Source organism: Phasianus colchicus, chromosome 38 (genome assembly GCF_987193195.1).
Source record: "Phasianus colchicus chromosome 38, bPhaCol1.hap1.1, whole genome shotgun sequence".
In the NCBI taxonomy this organism is placed as follows: Eukaryota; Metazoa; Chordata; class Aves; order Galliformes; family Phasianidae; genus Phasianus; species Phasianus colchicus.
The window spans coordinates 1,860,295-1,882,612 of NC_143473.1; the positions used below are offsets into that span (position 1 = coordinate 1,860,295).

Genomic DNA, 22,318 nt, shown 5'->3' on the forward strand with positions numbered 1-22,318 from the left:
GACACCCTATAAGGACCCCAGACCCCCCCAGACCCCCATAGACGCCCTATAAGGACCCCAGACCCAAATCTATGACCCCCCCCCCCAGACCCCAACATAGACACCCTATAGGGACCCCAGACCCCAATATAGACACCCTATAGGGACCCCAGACCCAAATACATAACTCCCCCCCCCAGACCCCAATATAGACACCTTATAAGGACCCCAGACCCCCATAGACACCCTATAGGGACCCCAGACCCCCATAGACGCCCTATAAGGACCCCAGCCCCAATAAGGACAGCAGCCCCCCCCCCGCCCCCCCCCTTCACCCCCCCCCCACCCGGACAAGCCCCGACTTGCCCCCCGGGGGGGCGGAGCGCTGACGTCACCGTTTTTGGGGGCGTGGCCAAAGCGGAGGTGGGCGGGGCCAAAAGGAAGCGCTGCCGCCACGGGGAGAGCGAAGCGCTACATGCGGTGCGGTGAGTGTTGGGGGGGGGGGGGGGGGGTGGGAAACGGGGGGGGGCTGGGGGGAAAAGGTGGGTGGGGGGGGGGCAAGGGGGGAGGGATGGGAGAGGGGGGAGCCCTCCCGATAAGGAGACATCGGTTTGGGAAGGGGGGGAGCCCCGAAATTTGAGGGGGAGCCCCCAAAATAGAGGGACCCCCCCCCCCCTCAGTTAGAACCGTAGGAACCTCGCCCCCCCACGCCCCCCCCCCCGAAGGAAAGTGGGACCCCCCCCCCCCCCTCCACCCCAAAGTACAGAACCCCCCCCCCCCTCCCCATCAGAATCGGGGGATTTCCTTCAAAATAGCACGGGACACCCCCCCCCCCCCCCCTTTAGATCCATAGGAACACCCGGAAATACAGACGCCCCCCCCCCTCAAAATAAACATCGTGGAACCACCTCGGAAATTACGGACCCCCCCCCCTTGGAACCGTGGGTTTCCTCATTTACATGGTGGGACGCTAAACCCCCCCCCCTCCAAACCCCCCAAAATATGGGACCCCCCCCCAAAATGTGGGAACCCCGACCCCCCCCCCCCCCGCACGCACACAATCTCCCATTAGCACTATGAGGACCCCCCCCCTCTTGCCCCCCCCCCCCACGACCTCTATTTGGGATTCTGAGGACCCCCCCCCCCCGCCAAACCACGTGTTCACCGTGGGACCCCACCCCAAAATCTCCGCTTCCCCATTTCCACCTTAAGACCCCCCCCCCATCCTCCAATACAAACAACCACACGGAGATCCCCCCCCTCCACCCCCCCCTCCCCCGAAAACCACGCGGACCCCCAAGGATCCTGACATCCCCCCCCCCCCAATACTCCGGTACGCCCCCCCCCCCAAAAAGAGTAGGGACCCCCCCCCAGAACTCATAGAACTCCCCCATGACCACAAGACCCCTGACACCCCCCCCCCCCCGAGCCCCCCCCCACAACTCCGGTACCTCCCCCCCCCCCAAGAATTTAGGGACCCCCCCCAGAACCTCCCCCATGACCACAAGACCCCTGACACCCCCCCACCCCCCCCCAAAACTCCCCTACCCTCCCCCCCCCCAAGAATGTAGGGACCCCCCCCAGAACCTCCCCATGACCACAAGACCCCTGACACCTCCCCCCCCCAGCCCCCCCCCCCCAATTCCGGTACCTCCCCCCCCCCAAAAGAGTAGGGACCCCCCCCAGAACTCATAGAACTCCCCCCATGACCACAAGACCCCTGACCCCCCCCCCCCCCAAAAACTCCCCTAGCCTCCCCCCCCCCCAAGAATGTAGGGACCCCCCCCAGAACCTCCCCATGACCACAAGACCCCTGACACCCCCCCCCAAACTCCCCCCCCCCAAAACTCCGGTCCCACCCCCCCCAAGAGTGTAGGGACCCCCCCCCCCAGAACTCATAGAACTCCCCCCATGACCACAAGACCCCTGACCCCCCCCAACCCCCCCCAAAAACTCCCCTAGCCTCCCCCCCCCCCCCAAGAATGTAGGGACCCCCCCCAGAACCTCCCCATGACCACAAGACCTCTGACACCTCCCTTACCCCCCCCCAAAACTCCGGTACCCCCCCCCCCACCCAAGAGTGTAGGGACCCCCCCCAGAACCTCCCCCGTGACCACAAGACCCCTGACACCCCCCCCCAAACTCCTCCCCCCCCTAGAATGTAGGGACCCCCCCCCTCAGAACCTCCCCCATGGCCACAAGACCCCTGACACCCCCCCAGACCCCCCCCACAATTCCAGTACCTCCCCCCCCCCACCCAAGAGTGTAGGGACGCCCCCCCAGAACTCATAGAACTCCCCCCATGACCACAGGACCCCTGACACCCCCCCCAACCCCCCCCCACAACTCCAGTACTCCCCCCCCCAAGAATTTGGGGACCCCCCCCCCAGAACCTCCCCCATGACCACAAGACCCCTGACACCCCCCCCCAAACTCCCCCCCCCCAAAACTCCGGTCCCACCCCCCCCAAGAGTGTAGGGACCCCCCCCCCCAGAACTCATAGAACTCCCCCCATGACCACAAGACCCCTGACACCTCCCCCCCCCCAGCCCCCCCCCCCAATTCCGGTACCTCCCCCCCCCCAAAAAGAGTAGGGACCCCCCCCAGAACTCATAGAACTCCCCCCATGACCACAGGACCCCTGACCCCCCCCACCCAAGAGTGTAGGGACCCCCCCAGAACTCATAGAACCCCCCCTGTGACCACAAGACCCCTGACACCCCCCCCCACCCCCCCCCAAAACTCCATCCCCCCCCGGCACCATAGGAACCCCCCCCTCCGCCCCCCCCCAAACCACAGCAGCCTGACCTCCCCCCCCCCCCCAAAAAACCACATTGACCTGACATCCCTCTCCAGACCTCTGACCCCCCCCCCCCTCTTTGCACCCCATAGAATGTAGGGACCCTGCCCCCCCCCCCTGTTCCCCCATAGAAGAATGTGGGGACCCCCCCAAGATTATAAGGGCTCCCCAGAACTGTAGCCCCCCCCCCCCCAGAACTGCAGGACTTCTGCCCCCCCCTTTACCCCCCCCCCAAGATTACAGAGACCCCTCCCAGGCTATGGGGACCCCCCCCCCCCAGACCATAGGCCCCCCCAGAACCTCAAGACACCCCCCCACCAAAGACCATAGGACCCCCCCCCCCCAAGAACTATAGGACCCCCCCCCCTTCTGCCGACTGTTCCCCCCAAGACTATGGGGCTCCCCAGGGATCATAGAAGCCCCCCTCCCCAAAAGAGGGTAGAATAGGACCCCCCCCCCTTCCAGACTATAGGGACCCCCCCCAGGACCACAGGACCCCCCCCCCAGACTATCGAAACCCCCCAGGACCATGAGACCCCCCCTCCCACCCCTCCCTAGACTACAGAACCCCCCCCAGATTATAGGGACCCCCCCCCTATGACCATGGGACCCCCTCCAGACTATTGAACCCCCCCACCCCTCCCCAGATTACAGGGACCCCCCCAGGACCATGGAACCCCCCCAGGACCATGAGACCCCCCCCAGATCATAGGGACCCCCCCCCAACTATCGAAACCCCCCAGGACCATGAGACCCCCCCCCCACCCCTCCCTAGACTACAGAATACCCCCCAGATTATAGGGACCCCCCCCAGCTCTAGAAACCCCCCAGGACCATGAGACCCCCCCCCCCCCACCCTTCCCCACATTATAGGGACCCCCCCAGGACCACGGGACCCCCCCCAGACTATAGAACCCCCCCAGGACCATGAGACCTCCCCCCCCCATCCCTCGACTACAGAACCCCCCCCAGATTATAGGGACCCCCCCCAGGACCACGGGACCCCCCCCAGGACCATGAGACCCCCCTCCTTCTCCCCCCCCCCCCAAGACTATAGGGCCCCCCCATGATCATGAGACTCCCCCCCCTCAGCCCCCCAGGACTATAGAAACCCCCCAGGACCACGGGACCCCCCCCCAGACTATAGAAACCCCCCAGGACCATAAGACCCCCCTCCCCCTCCCCACCTCCGTAGACTATAGAAACCCCCCCAGACCATAGAAACCCCCCAGGACCATGAGACCCCCCCCACCCCTCCCTAGACTACAGAACCCCCCCAGATTATAAGGACCCCCCCCAGACTATAGAAACCCCCCAGGACCACGAAACCCCCCTCCAACCCCCCCCCCCCCTTCCCCCCTAGACTACAGAACCCCCCCAGATTATAGGGACCCCCCCCCCAGACTATAGAACCCCCCCCAGGACCATGAGACCCCCCTCCCCCCCCCACCTCCCTAGACTATAGAAACCCCCCCAGACTATAGGGACCCCCCCCCCCAGACTATAAGACCCCCCCCCAGGCTATAGAAACCCCCCAGGACCAAGAAACCCCCCTCCAACCCCCTCCCCCCTTCCCCCCTAGACTACAGAACCCCCCCAGATTATAGGGACCCCCCCCCCAGACTATAGAAACCCCCCAGGACCATGAGACCCCCCCCCCCCAGATTATAGGGACCCCCCCCAGACTATAGAACCCCCCAGGACCATGAGACCCCCCCTCCCCCCCCTTCCCCAGACTATAGGGACCCTCCCCATTACCACGGGACCCCCCCAGACCATAGAAACCCCCCAGGACCATGAGACCCCCCCCCCCCCCAGATTATGGGGACCCCCCCCCAGACTATAGAAACCCCCCAGGACCATAAGACCCCCCTCCCACCCCCCACCTTCCTAGACTATAGAAACCCCCCCAGACTATAGGGACCCCCCCCCCCAGACTATAGAACCCCCCAGGACCATGAGACCCCCCCCACCCCTCCCTAGACTACAGAACCCCCCCCAGATTATAAGGACCCCCCCCAGGCTATAGAAACCCCCCAGGACCAAGAAACCCCCCCCCAACACCCCCCCCCCCCTTCCCTCCTAGACTACAGAACCCCCCCCCCCCCCAGACTATAGAACCCCCCAGGACCATGAGAACCCCCCCCAGACTATAGGGACCCCCCCCCGACTATAGAAACCCCCCAGGACCACGAGACCCCCCTCCCCCCCCCCCCAGACTATAGAAACCCCCCAGACTATTGAAACCCCCCAGGACCATAAGACCCTCCTACCCCCCCCCTCCCACCTCCCTAGACTATAGGACCCCCCCAGACTATAGAAACCCCCCAGGACCATGAGAACCCCCCCCCCAGATTATAGGGACCCCCCCAGGACCACGGGACCCCCCCCCCAGAACCATAGGATTCCCCCCCCCAAGACTACAGTGTGACCCCCCCCCCATTACAGTAGAGCGGGGAATTGGGGCGGGGTTTTTTACTCGGGGGGAGGGGGGAGGGGGTGAAAGATTCGCGCCATGCGGGGAGCGGCGCGCGCGGGCGCGCGGTTTGTTTACAAACATCTCCCGCCACGTGGCGCCCCCTGGCGGGCGCGCCAAAAAAAAAGCGCGGGCGCGCCAAAACAGCAGCGCTGCGTGACCGGAACGGGAGGAGGGGGGGGGTCATTTAATTACTGGCCCCCCCCCCCCCACCCCCTCCTTTTGTGCAGCCCCCCCCCGGGCGCTATGGCCGGAGCCGGAGCGGTGCGGGACGCGGAGCCCAACGCGTTAAGGGGCTGCGGGGGGGCGGTGAGCTGCGGGGCCCCCCCAGGAAACAGCACAGCCCGATGGGAACCACGTGGTAGTGGTGAGTTGGGGGGGGGGGTAATTAAAGGGGGGGGGCACAATGATGTCTTATGTGGTCCTGTGTTAATTGGGGGGGGTGGTCACAGTGATGTCATGTTAATTTGGGGGGGTCATAATGAGTTTTTATTCATTTGGGGGGTGGGGGGGTGGGCAAAATGATCCTTTATTTGGGGGGGGGGCAGTAATTAAGGGGGGGGCACAATGATTCCTTATGAGATCCTGTGTTAATTTGGGGGGGGTCATAATGAGTTTTTATTCACTTGGGAGGGTGGGGGGGTGGGCAAAACGATCCCTTATTTGGGGGGGGGGGCAGTAATTAAGGGGGAGGCACTAATTAAGAGGGGGGCACAATGATTCGTTATATGATCCTGTGTTAATTTGGGAGGTGGGGGTCACAGTGATTCTTTATTAGTGGGGGGGGGGGGGACTAATTAAGGGGGGGCACAATGATTCCTTATTAGTGGGGCTAGGGGGGAAGCACTAATTAATGGGGGGCACAATGATTCCTTGTATGATCTTGTGTTAATTTGGGGGGGGTCATAATGAGTTTTTATTCATTTGGGGGATGGGGGGGTGGTCAAAATGATCCCTTATTTGGGGTGGGGGGCACTAATTAAGGGGGAGGCACTAATTAAGGGGGGGCACAATGATGCCTTATGTGGTCCTGTGTTAATTTGGGAGGTGGGGGTCACAGTGATCCTTTATTAGTGGGGGGGGGGGGACTAATTAAGGGGGGGCACAATGATTCCTTATTAGTGGGGCTAGGGGGGAAGCACTAATTAATGGGGGGCACAATAATTCCTTCTGAGATCCTGTGTTAATTTGGGGGGGTCATAATCACTTTTTATTAATTTGGGGGGTTGGGGGGTGGTCAAAATGATCCCTTATTTGGGGGGGGGGGAGCACTAATTAAGGGGGAGGCACTAATTAAGGGGGGGCACAATGATTCCTTGTGTGATCCTGTGTTAATTTGGGGGGTGGGGGTCACAGTGATCCCTTATTAGTGGGGGGGGGGGGACACGACTAATTAAGGGGGGGCACAATGATTCCTTATTAGTGGGGCTAGGGGGGAAGCACTAATTAGGCGGGGGGCACAATGATTCCTTATGAGATCCTGTGTTAATTTGGGGGGGTCATAATGAGTTTTTATTCATTTAGGGGGATGGGGGGGTGGGCAAAATGATCCCTTATTTGGGGGGGGGGGGCAGTAATTAAGGGGGAGGCACTAATTAAGAGGGGGGCACAATGATTCGTTATATGATCCTGTGTTAATTTGGGAGGTGGGGGTCACAGTGATCCCTTATTAGTGGGGGGGGGGGGGGACACGACTAATTAAGGGGGGGCACAATGATTCCTTATTAGTGGGGCTAGGGGGGAAGCACTAATTAGGCGGGGGGCACAATGATTCCTTATGAGATCCTGTGTTAATTTGGGGGGGTCATAATGAGTTTTTATTCATTTAGGGGGATGGGGGGGTGGGCAAAATGATCCCTTATTTGGGGGGGGGGGGCAGTAATTAAGGGGGAGGCACTAATTAAGAGGGGGGCACAATGATTCGTTATATGATCCTGTGTTAATTTGGGAGGTGGGGGTCACAGTGATTCTTTATTAGTGGGGGGGGGGGGGACTAATTAAGGGGGGGCACAATGATTCCTTATTAGTGGGGCTAGGGGGGAAGCACTAATTAATGGGGGGCACAATGATTCCTTGTATGATCTTGTGTTAATTTGGGGGGGGTCATAATGAGTTTTTATTCATTTGGGGGATGGGGGGGTGGTCAAAATGATCCCTTATTTGGGGGGGGGGAGCACTAATTAAGGGGGGGCACTAATTAAGAGGGGGTACAATGATTCGTTATATGATCCTGTGTTAATTTGGGAGGTGGGGGTCACAGTGATTCTTTATTAGTGGGGGGGGGGGACTAATTAAGGGGGGGCACAATGATTCCTTATTAGTGTGGCCAGGGGGGAAGCACTAATTAAGGGGGGGCACAATGATTCCTTATGAGATCCTGTGTTAATTTGGGGGGGGTCATAATGACTTTTTATTAATTTGGGGGGGTGGGGGGTGGTCAAAATGATCCCTTATTTGGGGAGGGGGGGCAGTAATTAAGGGGGAGGCACTAATTAAGGGGGGGCACAATGATTCCTTATATGATCCTGTGTTAATTTGGGGGGGTTCACAGTGATCCTAAATTAATTTGGGGGGGTCATAATGACTTCTTATTAATTTGGGGGGGGTGGGGGTAACGATCTGTTATTAATTCAGAGGGGGGTCCCAATGATCCCTTATTAATGGGGGCAGCACTAATTAAGGGGGGGCAGTGATTCGTTATTAATTAGGGGGGATGGGGAGCACTAATTGGGGGAGGGTCACGATCTGTTATTAATTGGGGGGGGGCACTAATTGGGGGGTCATTATCAGTTATTAATGGGGGAGTTACGCAATAATCTTGTATTAATTAATTAGGGGATCACAATGATCGTTTATTAATTAAGGGGAAAAAGGGAGAGCGTAGTAAAACGTTATTTATTAATTATCGGTGGGGATCTTAATAATTATTAATTACTGGGGAGCTCACAATGATTTGTTATTAATTGGGGAGGCACGATAATTCAGTACTTATTAATCAGGGGAGGAGGTATTAATTATTAATTATGCGGTCATAATGATTCTTTATTATTTGAGGGGGGCACAGTAATCCATTGTTTATTAATCTTAAGGAGCATCTTAATAATTACTTTCTAATTATTGGGGATGAATGATAATAATCCCATATTAGTCAAAAGGGGGGAAGCTTTAATAATTGTTTCTTAATTATTGAAGGAGGACTCTTAATTATTAAGGGTCTTAATAAATTTTTATTAATCACTGGGGGGGATCACAATAATTTCTTATTTACTAATTATGAGGGTGGGTCTTAATAATTGCTTCTTAATCACTGGGTGATGGTCACAGTAATCTGTTATTGTATTAATTACTAGAGGAACTCTTAATAATCAATTAATTGTTGAGATGGAGTGTTAATAAACCCTTATTAATTACTTTGGGGGGGGGGGGTAATGGAGAAATTTGGAAAAGACTCCGAATTCTGAAGGAAAAACTCGAAATTTCAAAGGGGAATTTTGAAAGAATTCTGAATTTTCAAAGGGGAATTTTGAAAGAATTCTGAATTTTCAAAGGGGAATTTTCAAAGGATTTGGAATTTTCAAAGGATTCTGAATTCCAAAGGGAAATTTTGAAAGGATTCTGAAGGGGAATTTTGAAGGGATTTGGAATTCCAAGGGGAGATTTTGAAAAGATACCGAATTCTGAAGGGAAATTGCAGAAGAATTCCAATTTTCAAAGGGAATTTTGAAAGAATTCTGAATTCTGTGGGGAAATTTTGAAGGGATTCTGAATTCTAAAGCAGAATTTTGAAAGGATTCTGAATTCTAAAGCAGAATTTTGAAAGGATTCTGGGAATTCTGTAGAGGAATTTTCAAAGGATTCTGAATTCTATAGGAGCATTCCAGAAGAATTCTGAATTCCAAAGGGGAATTTTGAAGGGATTCAAAATTCCAAAAGGGAAATTTGGAAAAGATTCAGAATTCTGAAGGGGAATTTTGAAAGAATTCTAAGTTGAAAATGGGAATTTTTAAAAGATTCTGAAAATTCTATGGAGGAATTTTGAAAGGATTTGAAATCTGACATGGAATTTTGAAAGGATTCCAAATTCTGAAGGGAAATTGCAGAAAAACTCTGAATTGCAAAGGGGAATTTTGAAAGCATACCAAATTCTGAAGGGGAATTTTGAAAGGGTTCTGAATTCTGAACTGGAATTTTTAGAGAATTCTGGGGATGTAATGGAGAAATTTTGAAGGGATTCTGAAGGGAAATTCTGGAAAATTTCTAAATTTCAAAGGGGAATTTTGAAAAGATTTCAATATTTTGAGGTGAAATTCCAGAAGAATCCCAAATTCTGAAGGGGAATTTAGAAAGAACTCTCAATTCTAGAGTGGAATTTGGAAGGGATTTGGAATTTTCAAAGGATTCTGAATTCTCAAGGGGGATTTTGAAAGGATTCTGAGGGGAATTTGGAAGGGATTTGGAATTCCAAAGGGGAAATTTTGAAAAGATTCTGAATTCTGAAGGGAAATTCTGGAAGAATTCTGAATTTTAAAGGGGAATTTTCAAAGGATTCTGAATTCTATGGAGGATTTTTGAAAGAATTCTAAGGAGCCATTTTGAAAAGGTTCCAAATTTCAAAGGGAATTTGGAAAGAATTTCAAAATAATTTTGCAGGGGAATTCCAGATTTCAAATTCCAAAGGGGGAAGTTTCAAAACTCTGAAGGGGGAATTTTCAGAATTTCAGAGGGGATTTTTGAAGTTTCAAAAGGGGAATTATCACAAATTTTAAAGTGGAACTTTCAAAATTTTGAAAGGGAATTTTTAAATTTCAAAGGGGGAAATGCTTGAAATTTGGAAGGGGAAATTCTCAAAATTCCTAAGGGGAATTTTTTAAAATTTCAAAGAGATTTTCAAAATGTCAAAAGGGGAATTTTCAAAATTCCAGAAGGGAAACTTTTAAAATTTCAAAGGAGGAAACTCTTAAAATTTCAGAGGACGAATTTTCAATATTTTAAAGGTGGAATTTTCAAAACTTGGAAGGGGAATTTTTCAGAATTTTAAAGGAAATCTCAGAATTCTAAAGCGGGGGATTTAAAATTTTAGAGGGAATTTTCAAAATTTAAAGGACAGAATTTTCAAAATTTCAAAGGGGAAATTTTGAAAATTCCAAAACGAATTTCAAATTTCGAGAGCGGGAATTTTCCGAACGTTCAAAGGGGGGAGTTTTTAATGTTCCAAATGAGGAATTATTTCCGAGCAAGAATTTCAGATTTCAAACGGAAACTTTTAAAATAATGCTAAAAATCTTTAAAAAAAAAAAAATAATGAAAAACACGAAATTCAGAAACGCGGAGAAAAATCTTTGATTTTTGCACCCAAACCTTAAAAATAATAACAAAACTTTACAAACCTTTTTTTTTTTTTTTTTTCTCCTTGATTTTCCAGGAGCAGCTGTGCCCCCCCCTGCTGTCGGACCCCCCCCCAGGTTGGAGCAGGAGCTGGGTGCCCGCCTGCGCCGTTTGGGAGACGCCTTCCAGCAGGCACACGAGCTGCAGGTGAGGGGGGGGGGCACTACCTTTTGTGGGGGGGGGATGGGACACCCCTTGGGGGGGGAGGGGGCACCACCTTTTTGGGGAGGGGGCATCTTTTGGGGGTGGGAAAGCATTATCTTATGGGGGGGGGGCACTTCCTTATGTGGAAGGGGGTCACCGCCTTTTGGGGGGGGGAGGCACCTCCTTATTGGGGGGGTTGGCACCACTTCTGGGGGGGGTTGGCACCACTTCAGGGGGGGTTCCATGACCCTACAATATGGGAGGGGGCGCTCAATGGGGTTTTGTGGTTGTGCCCCCCTCCTGTTTTATTTCCTATAAACAAAGGAATATGGGGTAGTGCCACGTGCTGGGGGGGGGGTCTCTAAATAATCGACTCCCATCTCCCCCCCCCCCCCCCCATTTTTTTTTTTTCCCACAGCCCCCCCGCCCCCATGGAGGCACTTTTTGGGGCCACGTCTTCCAGGTGGTGTCGCAGCTGCTGGGGGTCCTTTACAACCTGCAGGCGGCTGCGTTGCCCCCCCGCCAGCACCAGTGACCCCCCCCCCTCCTCCCCAGGGACCCCCTGCCCCCTATTTATTTATTTATTGTGCCATTTGAGGGGGGGGGGGGGGATTGGGGGCTGAATCTTAAGCGCTGCCCCATTGCATCTTGTATATGTGTATAATGGAGTGTACATCTTGGGGGGGGAAGGGGGGGGCTCTGTATATTTTGGGAGGGCTGTATATGATTTTGGGGGGGGGGGTGTAACATATTTGGGGTGTATATTATATATTTGGGGGGGCTGTGTAATATATTTGGGGTTGTACATAATTTTGGGGGGGCGATTCTGTATTATAATTGGGGCTCGTTGTGTATTATATTTTGAGGGGGGGGGGGAACCCATTAAATTTTGGGGTCCAGACATTAAATGAGGCGGGGGGGGCGGGGGGGGGAGGAATGTACATTGTATTTTAGGCACTGTACATTATTTATGGGGAGGGGGGGTCTCCTATTTGGGGGTCTGTACATTATTTTGGGTCGTGATTTTTGGGGGGACTGTATATTTTTGGGGGGGCTGTATATTTTTGGGGGGGCTGTACATTCTTTTTTTTTTTGGGGGGGGGTCTCCTATTTGAGGTCTGTACATTGGTTTTGTTGCTCTGTATATTATTTCAGGGTCCTCACGTTTGGGGGTCTGTACATTTCTGGGGGGGGGGGTGGTCTCACGATTGGGGGCTGTATATTATATGGGGGGGGCTGTACAGGATGCTCGAGGTCTGTATATTAATTTTGGGGGTGTGTACATTAAATTTGGAGGGGGGGGGCTGTATAGGGGGTGGTGTACAGCTGCTGTACAGAACTCATTCCCTTTTTTGTACGTTTCTTTCCAATAAAATGAAATTTGAGGAGCGGCACAGACCTGATTTTCCATTTTTTTTTTGTTTCTTTGTTTGGTTTTTTTTAGGGTGGGGGGGGGCAATAAGGGAGGCAGGAGTGGAAATAACATTTTATTGACCCAAAAAAAAAAAAAACACCTGTGTGTGGTATGGGGGGGATGGGGAAAATGGGGAGGGGGCTCAGCCAGGCCCCAGGCGTTCGACCACACCGCTGCCTTTGATCCCATCGAAGAAGAAAAAATTGTTGTGGGGGGGGTCGCGTTGGGACAGGGCCTGTGGGAACAACGGGGGTGGGTTTGTGGGGGGTGGGGGTTAAATGGGTGCCTCTCCCCCTTTCCCAAATTGTTGTTGTCCCCCTACCTTGACCACCTCCTGGCCCAGGACGCCCCCCACCACAGCGCAGACAGCGGCCATCTCTGAGAAGCAGTAGCTGAGGGAGGGGGGGGGAGATTTTCAACCACTGAGGGGAGCAGTGGGACCCCCCCCCCACCCCCCATAATTCCCTTGGAGACAGTGGGACCCCACCGTGTGCCCACAGACGCTCTGCCCCCCCAATTTCCCGTAGGAACATTTTCCCAACCCATAGGGTGACCCCCTGCCCCCCCCCCAACACCTCCATAGGGTACAATGTTACCCCCCCCAAATCCCCACAGGGGCAACATGACCCCCCCCCCCCCCCCCCCCAAACCCCATTGGGGCACTCTCCCAACCCCATAAAGACCCTTCCCCATCTCTTAAGAACAATGTGACCCCCCCCCCCCAGATTCCCATAGCTCCCCCCAATCCCATAGGGGCAACAGGACCCTCCCCAAAAAACCCCAGGGACCCTTTCCCACCCCCCCCCATAACCCCCCCGCAAATCCTCATAGAGGCAAGAGGACTCCACTAAACCCCACAGGGACGATGTCACCCCTCCCCATCATCCCTAGGACCCCAGTGCCCCCCCTCCCTGCCCCCCCACGCACCCCACAAAGGTGTCGGGCAGCACCCCAGCCCCCGGCAGCCCCCCCCGGATGCTCAGCAGCCTCTCACAGTCCTCAGCATAACGTTGGGGTTGGGGGTCTCGTCCAGCATCGGTGCGAAACTGCAGCAGCACTGGGGGGGGGTCAAAGGAGATGACAGTGATGTGGGGAGGGGTCTGTGAACCCCCAGAACCCCTCAGGATACATTTTGGGGGGGTTGGGGCTGACCTTGGAGGAGGAAGAAGTCGGGGGAGGTGCGTTTGAGCACTGCCTGCATCTGTTCGCTGCTCCAGTCCGGGTTCAGAGCATCCTTCAATGGGCAGAAATGGATGCGCTGCAGGGGGGGGGAGAGGGGTTAGAAAAATTGGGGGGGCGGGTTAGGAACTAAATTCGGGGGGGCTGGGAACATATTCAGGAGAGTCAGAGCCTGTCTGGGGGGTCTAGGACCTTCCTTTGGAAAGAGACGCCCTGTTTTGGGGACATAAGAACACATTTTAGGGTGGCAGGATCTGATTTAGGGGATCCAGACCCCATTACGGGGGTCCCTTATCCCATTTCAGACAGCTAGACCTCATTTTGGGGTGCCAAGATCTGATTTAGGGGATCCAGACCCCATTATAGGGGTCCCTTACCCCATTTCAGAGAGCTAGACCTCATTTTGGGGTGCCAAGATCTGATTTAGGGGATCCAGACCCCATTATAGGGGTCCCTTACCCCATTTCAGAGAGCTAGACCTCATTTTGGGGTGCCAGGATCTGATTTAGGGGATCCAGACCCCATTATAGGGGTCCCTTACCCCATTTCAGAGAGCTAGACCTCATTTTGGGATGCCGGGATGTGATTTTGGGGGATCCAGACCCCATTATGGGAGTCCCTGACCTCGTATTGAGATGTCAGCACCTGATTTAGGGGATCCAGGAACCCATTTTGGGATCCAGAACCACATTTTGGGGTGCTTGGACCCCACTTTATGCATCCAGGACCCTGTTTTGGGATCCAGGACCCCTATTTTGGGATCCAGGATCCCTATTTTTGGAGTGCTGAGATTCCCACATGGGAATCCGGGACTAAAAATGATGGAACTCCTCCTCATAAGTGAGGAAAATCCTCCTCCCCCAAAATAATGAGGGAAATCCCCCCAAAAATGAGGGGAATCCCTCCAAGAACTGAGGGGAATCCCTCCAAGAACTGAGGGGAATCCTCCTCAAAATGAAGGGAATCCCTCCAAGAATTGAGGGAAATCCTCCCCAAAAATGAGGGGAATCCCTCCAAGAACTGAGGGGAATCCTCCCCAAAAATGAAGGGAATCCCTCCAAGAATTGAGGGGAATCCTCCCCAAAAATGAAGGAAATCCATCCAAGAACTGAGGGGAATCCCTCCAAGAACTGAGGGGATTCCTCCCCCCAAAATGAAAAGAATCCCTCCAAGAACTGAGGGGAATCCTCCTCCGAAAATGAGGGGAATCCCTCCAAGAACTGAGGGGAATCCTCCCCAAAAAAGAAAAGAATCCCTCCAAGAACTGAGGGGAATCCTCCCCAAAAATGAAGGGAATCCCTCCAAGAATTGAGGGAAATCCTCCCAAAAAATGAAGGAAATCCCTCCAAGAATTGAGGGGAATCCGCCCCCAAAAACGAAGGGAATCCCACCAAGAATTGAGGGGAATCCTCCCGAAAAATGAGGGGAATCCCTCCAAGAACTGAAGGGAATTCTCCCCCAAAAATGAAGGGAATCCCTCCCAGAATTGAGGGAAATCCTCCCAAAAAATGAAGGAAATCCCTCCAAGAACTGAGGGAAATCCTCCCCAAAAATGAGGGGAATCCCTCCAAGAACTGAGGGGAATCCTCCCCCAAAAATGAAGGGAATCCCTTCCAGAACTGAGGGGAATCCTCCCCAAAAATGAAGGGAATCCCTCCCAGAATTGAGGGGAATCCTCCCCCAAAAATGAGGGGAATCCCTCCAAGAACTGAGGGAAATCCTCCCCCAAAAATGAGGGAAATCCTCCTCTAAAAATGAGGGGAATCCCTCCAAGAATTGAGGGAAATCCTCCCCAAAAATGAAGGGAATCCCTCCAAGAATTGAGGGAACTCCTCCCCAAAAACGAAGGGAATCCCTCCCAGAATTGAGGACAATGCCCCCCCCCCCAATCCCACCTCTCATTTTGGGTTAAAAAACAGCCATTTCCTCACTTTTTTCACCATGGTTGTCTCTGCAGCGTCCAGCTTGGCCCTCTTGGCACCAGGTCCATCCTCCACCGCAGAGCTGCTGCCTTTGGCCACTTTCGTTTTCTCCCTGCAACCCCAAAACCGACACTTTCGGACCCAAATTTTCACCTCACCGTACATAAAAAATAATTTTTTTTTTTTTTTTAGCCCCAAAACGGCGCCGTTTTGGCCCCATCTCAAAAAAAACCCATTTGACAAAGTCGTGCTCCCCCTTTTTTCTTTTTAACCCCAAAACAGCACTGTTTTACCCCCTCCCCAAAAAAAAACCATTTGAAGTCATGCTCCCCCTCTGTTTCTTTTTAGCCCCCAAACGGCACCATTTTGCCCCCCCCCCAAAAAAACCCATTTGACAAAGTCGTGCTCCCCCTTTGTTTCTTTTTAGCCCCAAAACGGCGCCGTTTTGCCCCCCTCTCCCCCCCAAAAAACCCATTTGACGAAGTCGTGCTCCCCCTTTGTTTCTTTTTAGCCCCAAAACGGCACTGTTTTACCCCCCCCCAAAAAAAAACCCACTCGACGAAGTCGTGCTCCCCCAGGTCGGCGCAGGCGTAGCCATGGTAGCCGAAAACGTCGCCAGCGAAGAACTTGACGCCGTTTTGGTGGCAGATGCGGTCGATGCGCAGCATGGCGTCCCGCGAGCAGCACGTCACGCACACCTGAGCCGCCTCGTTAGCGTTCATTAGCTCCACCGAGTTCATTAACTCAACTCAGCCCCCCCGATGGACCCGCTGCGGGCTCATCTTCTCAGTGCCAAGGCTTTAAGCCCGGTTTTTAATCCTAATCCCATCCCGCTTCATCCCCATCCCTTCCTCTTCACCCCTTAATCCCAACATCTTAATTCCACTCCTTAGTCCCAATCCTACCCCTTAATCCCAATATCTTAATCCCAATCCCTTAATCCCAATCCCACCCCTTAATCCCAATATCTTAATCCCAATCCCACCCCTTAATCCCAATATCTTAATCCCAATTCCACTCCTTAATCCCAATCCCTTAATCCCAATCCCACCCCTTAATCCTAATCCCTTAATCCCAATTCCACTCCTTAACCCCAATCCCTTAATCCCAATCCCAATCCCTTAATCCCAATCCCACTCCTTAATCCCAATCTCTTAATCCCAATTCCACACCTTAATCCCAATCCCTTAATCCCAATTCCACTCCTTAATCCCAATCCCACCTCTTAATCCCAGTCCCACCCTTAACCCCAACATCTTAATCCCAAAATCACCCCTTAATCCCAACATCTTAATCCCAATCCCACCCCTTAATCCCAATCCCTTAATCCCAATTCCACTCCTTAATCCCAATCCCTTAATCCCAATCCCACCCCTTAATCCCTATATCTTAATCCCAATCCCACCCCTTAATCCCAATCCCACCACTTAATCCCAATATCTTAATCCCAATCCCTTAATCCCAATCCCACCCCTTAATCCCAATCCCACCTTTTAATCCCAACATCTTAATCCCAAAATCACCCCTTAATCCCAACCCCACCCCTTAATCCCAACATCTTAATCCTAATCCCACCCCTTAATCCTAACATCTCAATCCCACTCCCTTAATCCCAACCCCAATCCCTTAATCCCAACATCTTAATCCCAATCCCTTAGTCCCAATCCCACTCCTTAATCCCAACATCTTAATCCCAATCCCTTAATCCCAATCCCTTACTCCCAATTCCACTCCTTAATCCCAATATCCTAATCCCAATCAATCCTAATCCCACCCTTAACCCGAACATCTTAATCCCAAAATCACCCCTTAATCCCAATCCCACCCCTTAATCCCAATCCCTTAGTCCCAACATCTTAATCCCAATCCCTTAATCCCAACCCCAATCCCTTAATCCCAACATCTTAATCCCAATCCCTTAATCCCAACCCCAATCCCTTAATCCCAACATCTTAATCCCACCCCTTAATTCCAATCCCTTAGTCCCAACCCCAATCCCTTAATCCCAACATCTTAATCCCAACCCCTTAATCCCAATTCCACCCCTTAATCCCAATCCCTTAATCCCAATCCCACTCCTTAATCCCAACATCTTAATCCCAATTCCACCCCTTAGTCCCAACATCTTAATCCCACCCCTTAATCCCAATCCCAATCCCTTAGTCCCAACATCTTAATCCCAATCCCTTAATCCTAATCCCACCCCTTTATGCCAATCCCACTCCTTAATCCTAACATCTTAATCCCAATCCCTTAATCCCAACTCCGCCCTTTAATCCCAACATCTTAATCCCAATTCCATCCCTTAATTCCAACCCTTAATCCCAATCCCACCTCTTAATCCCAACCCCACCCCTTAATCCCAACCCCACCCCTTAATCCCAACACCTTAATCCTAATCCTACCCCTTAATTCCAATCCCACCCTTAACCCCAACATCTTAATCCCAAAATCACCCCTTAATCCCAATCCCACCCCTTAATCCCAATCCCTTATTCCCAATCCCTTAATCCCAATCCCACCCCTTAATCCCAATCCCACTCCTTAATCCCAACATCTTAATCCCAATCCCACTCCTTAATCCCAATCCCACCCCTTAATCCCAACATCTTAGTCCCACTCCTTAATCCCAATCCTACCCCTTAATCCCAATCCCTTAGTCCCAACATCTTAATCCCAATCCCTTAATCCTAATCCCACCCCTTAATCCTAACATCTTAATCCCAATCCCTCAATCTCAACCCCACCCCTTAATCCCAACATCTTAATCCCAATTCCACCCCTTAATCCCAATCCGTTAGTCCCAATCCCACCCCTTAATCCCATCTTAATCCTAATATCATTCCTTAATCCCAATTCCATCCCTTAATTCCAACCCTTAATCCCAACCCCACCCCTTAATCCCATCCCCTTTAACCCCAATCCCTTTGAGACCCAGTCCCAATCTCAGTCCCAATCCCAATCCCTCTTCCACCCAATCGTAATCCCAGTCCCAATCCCTTTGAGGCCCAATCCCAGTCCCATTTCATAATCCCAATCCCACTGGGGGCTCACTGGACACCCCAGCCCAACCCCAGGATTTCGAGACACTTTAGGAATCCTTTTAACACAAAAAAATGGGGCAAAACCCCCAGATTTTTGCACTCAGGTCCATCCCACAGCCCGCAGAGCAACCTCACCACCACCACAGCACTGCCCTGGGGTCTCCAAGCCCCAACCCTCCTTCCCTCCAACCCCAAAACCCACCCAGAAACCCTACAACCCCCAACAACACTTCCCTTCACCCCATTTTCCTCCCAAACCCCACATTTTTGGGGGATCTCTCTCTCTCACAGCATCGAATTGGGTGAAGAAAGATTCAGGTTTGCTCTCGACGCTTTCGGGGTCGGCCTTGACATCCACCATGGGGTTGAGGTTCTGCGCCCGTTCCAGCGACGCTTCGGCCCTATTGCGCCCCACAGAGCCAGCAGGGACCAGGAATTGAGCCCGTGTGTCCTCGGGGGACACCTAAATGGGAAGAAATAAGGAAATTTTGGGGTTACCCATAAGGAGGTGAAGTCCAGGAGGAGGAAAATGGGGATTCTGGGGAGCAGGAAGCGCTCCTGGTCCCCAAAACAGAACAGTTTCCACCTTGAGGTATCCTAAAAATGAAGGGATTTCTCCCAAAAAGAGCGTTTTTTGGATGCTGATGCGTGTCCCAAAATAGAGTGATTTCTCCCAAAAGAGTGTTTCCGGGAGGAGTGGGTTTGGATGGCCCAAAATGGAATGTTTTCTACCTTCAGGTGACCCAAAACGGAGGGATTTCCTCACAAAGAGCATTTTTTTGGATGTGGGTGCAAGTGTCCCAAAACTGCGTTTTTTGGAAGTGGGTTTGGATGCCCCAAAATAGTGTCATCTCCTCTTTTAGATGACCCCAAACTGAGTGATTTCCTCCAAAACAGCATTTTTTAGAAGTGGGCTAGGTGTTCCCCCCCCCCCCCAAAAAAAAAAGAGAGCTTAAACTCCCTCCATATTGATCAATTTCCCTCAAAAAACCATTTTTAGAGAAAAAAACAAGGTTTAAATGCCCCAAAACAGAACACTCTCTCCTTCAGGTGCCTCAAAATGGAATATTTTCCCTTTCAGGTGACCCAAAACTGCCCCTTTCTCCCCCCAAAAAACATATTTTTCCCTAGCAGTTGGTTCAGGTGCCCCCAGAGGCTCCAATTTCGCCGTTTTCCCCCCCAAAAAGCCCCCACCTGGTGGTGGTCCAGCATGGTAAGCGCCCGCACTCCTGCCAGGATGAGATTCTTGGCCACCTCTGCGCCGAGACCACGCAGCCCCACCAGCAGCACACGGGATGCCCGCAGCCTTCAGATAACAGGATTTGGGGGAAAAAAAACATAAATTGGGGCTGCAGCAAAGGGTCGTGCTGAAAATTCTCTAAAAAACAGCGTTTCTCCCCTAAATTTTAGCTAAAATCTGCAAGTGTGCAGGGCTGAAAGGGTCCCAATTCCATCCCCTAAACCTCAATCCCAGTAATTCCCGACCTTCTTTCAATTCCTAATCCCAATCCCTTTTAATCCCAGCTCCCCCTTCGAATCTCAACCCCAACCCCTATAAATCCCATCTCCTAAATCCCAATAATTCCCAATCCCACTTCAAATTTCAGCCCCTATTCATCTCTGTACCCCATAGAACCCCAAGAAGCCCCCACAAACCCCATAGAAAACCCCCAAAAGTTCACACAGAGCCCCACAACCCACAGGGCCCCTATAACCTCGCACAACCCCTCCACACACCCCCACCAGCCCCATCCACAGACCACAAACCTCCCCAGGACCCCCCTAAAAGCCCCCATAGGGAACAGTCTCAGCCCCCTCAATCCCCCATTCTCCCAATTCTGGTCCCCAAGCCACCACAGCCCCTATAAATCCTAACACCCCCTATCAAACACCCCAGTTCCCTTTTAGAGCCCATCCCCCACACCCCTCAGAGGCCATAACACCCCATAGATCCACTATAAAGACCCCTAGACCTTTGACAGCCCCCCAAAAGTCCTCCCCAAAGACCCTCACAGTCCATAGGTCCACCATAAAGACCCCCAGAACCTTCTAAAGCCCCCCAAAGCTCCACTAAAGCCCCTTGCAGTCCATAGAGCCCCCATAAAGACCCCCAGAACCTTCTATAGCCCCCCAAAGCCCCCACCAGAGCCTTCTATAGTCCCACAAGCCCCCCCAAGAACCCCTCACAGCCCATAGAGCCCCCATAAAGACCCCCAGAACCATCCAGAGCCCCCCAAATTCCCCCCCAGAGCCCTTCGCAGCCCATAGAGCCCCCATAAAGACCCCCAGAACCATCCAGAATCCCCCAAAGCCCCCCCCAGAGCCTTCTATAGTCACCCAAGCCCCCCCAAGAGCCCCTCACAGCCCATAGAGCCCCCATAAAGATCCCCAGAGCCATCCAGAGCCCCCTAAAGCCCCCTCCAGAGCTTTCTATAGCCCCCCAAGCCCCCCCAAGAACCCCTCACAGCCTATAGAGCCCCCATAAAGACCCCCAGAACCATCCAGAATCCCCCAAAGCCCCCCCAGAGCCTTCTATAGTCCCCCAAGCCCCCCCAAGAGCCCCTCACAGCCCATAGAGCCCCCATAAAGACCCCCAGAGCCATCCAGAGCCCCCCAAATCCCCCCCCAGAGCCCTTCGCAGTCCAGAGGCCCACCATAAAGACCCCCAGAACCTTCTATAGCCCCCCAAAGCCCCCACCAGAGCCTTCTATAGCCCCCCAAGCCTCCCCAAGAGCCCCTCACAGCCCATAGAGCCCCCATAAAGACCCCCAGAGCCATCCAGAGCCCCCTAAAGTCCCCTCCAGAGCTTTCTATAGCCACCCAAGCCCCCCCAAGAGCCCCTTACAGCCCATAGAGCCTCCATAAAGACCCCCAGAACCATCCAGAGCCCCCCAAATTCCCCCCCAGAGCCCCTCACAGCCCATAGAGCCCCCATAAAGACCCCCAGAACCATCCAGAATCCCCCAAAGCCCCCCCCAGAGCCTTCTATAGTCCCCCAAGCTCCCCCAAGAGCCCCTCACAGCCCATAGAGCCCCCATAAAGACCCCCAGAGCCATCTATAGCCCTCCAACCCCCCCCAAATCCCCCCTTAAAGCCCATAGAGCCCCCATAGCACCCCCAGTCCCCCCTAAGCCCCCCACAACCGCCCCCTCAAGGCCTCATAGAGCCTCTAACCCCCACCCCCCCCCAACGACCCCCCCCTCAATTCCTGACTCCCCTCCATCGCCCCCCCCCCCACACACACACCGTTTCTGGGCCTCCAGCCCCCACAGACGGATCTGTCGGTCGTACTGCGCCGCCTCCTCCTCGCTGATGCCGCCGGGCCCCCCCTCCCCCTCCTCTTTTTCCACCATTTCCCTCTCCGCCGCCGCTGCCGCCGTTCTCCTCACAACGTTCGGGACTTTCCGCCACCTCTCGGTATCTTCCGGTACCCTTCGGTTACCTCCGCTAATCCCTCGGAACTTTCCGTTACCCCTCGGAACTTTCCGTTACTCCTCCCGCGCGCGCGAGCGCGCTTCGGAATTTTCCGTCATCTCCTCGGTATATTCCGGTACCATTCGGCTTTCTTCGCTATCTCTCGGTACTTTCCGTCAACCATCGCTATCCCTCGGGACTTTCCGCTATTCCTCGGCTCCTCCCGCCCCGCCCTCTGGTTTTCTCCGCCCCAATTTCAGTTCCGTTCGGCTCTCCCCGCCCTTCCTTCGCTTTTCTCCACCCCAATTTCAGTTCCGTTCGGCTCTCTCCGCCCTTCGTTCGGTTTTCTCCGCCCCAACTTCAGTTCCGTTCGGCTCTCTCCGCCCTTCCTTCGGCTTTCTCCGCCCCTACTTCGGCTCTCTCCGCCCCCACTTCGGTTTTCTCCGCCCCCACTTCGGTTTTCTCCGCCCCCACTTCGGTTTTCTCCGCCCCAACTTCGGCATTCTCCGCCCCAACTTCGGTTTTCTCCGCCCCAACTTCGGCATTCTCCGCCCCAACTTC

The 22,318-nt window shown here is 53.3% G+C and overlaps 2 protein-coding genes across 2 annotated transcripts; one reads left to right on the plus strand and one right to left on the minus strand.

Annotated features, from left to right (window-relative positions):
• The first annotated feature begins 332 nt into the window (after positions 1 to 332).
• On the plus strand, positions 333 to 11,975 carry LOC149913393 (uncharacterized). The gene is made up of 4 exons (XM_090130000.1): positions 333 to 464; positions 5,486 to 5,622; positions 10,678 to 10,787; positions 11,203 to 11,975. The coding sequence occupies exons 2-4, from the start codon at positions 5,502 to 5,504 to the stop codon at positions 11,317 to 11,319; spliced, it is 348 nt and encodes a 115-aa protein (XP_089986126.1). The 5' UTR covers positions 333 to 464; positions 5,486 to 5,501; the 3' UTR covers positions 11,320 to 11,975.
• A 296-nt stretch (positions 11,976 to 12,271) lies between these two features.
• SAE1 (SUMO1 activating enzyme subunit 1) lies at positions 12,272 to 22,163 on the minus strand. Its single transcript, XM_090129998.1, has 9 exons — positions 21,590 to 22,163; positions 19,538 to 19,649; positions 18,633 to 18,806; positions 15,855 to 15,997; positions 15,309 to 15,411; positions 13,351 to 13,456; positions 13,126 to 13,255; positions 12,521 to 12,590; positions 12,272 to 12,433 (listed from the first exon to the last, which is right to left on the minus strand). Exons 1-9 carry the CDS (start codon positions 21,694 to 21,696, stop codon positions 12,341 to 12,343), a joined length of 1,038 nt encoding a protein of 345 aa, XP_089986124.1. The 5' UTR covers positions 21,697 to 22,163; the 3' UTR covers positions 12,272 to 12,340.
• Between the last annotated feature and the right edge of the window lie 155 nt (positions 22,164 to 22,318).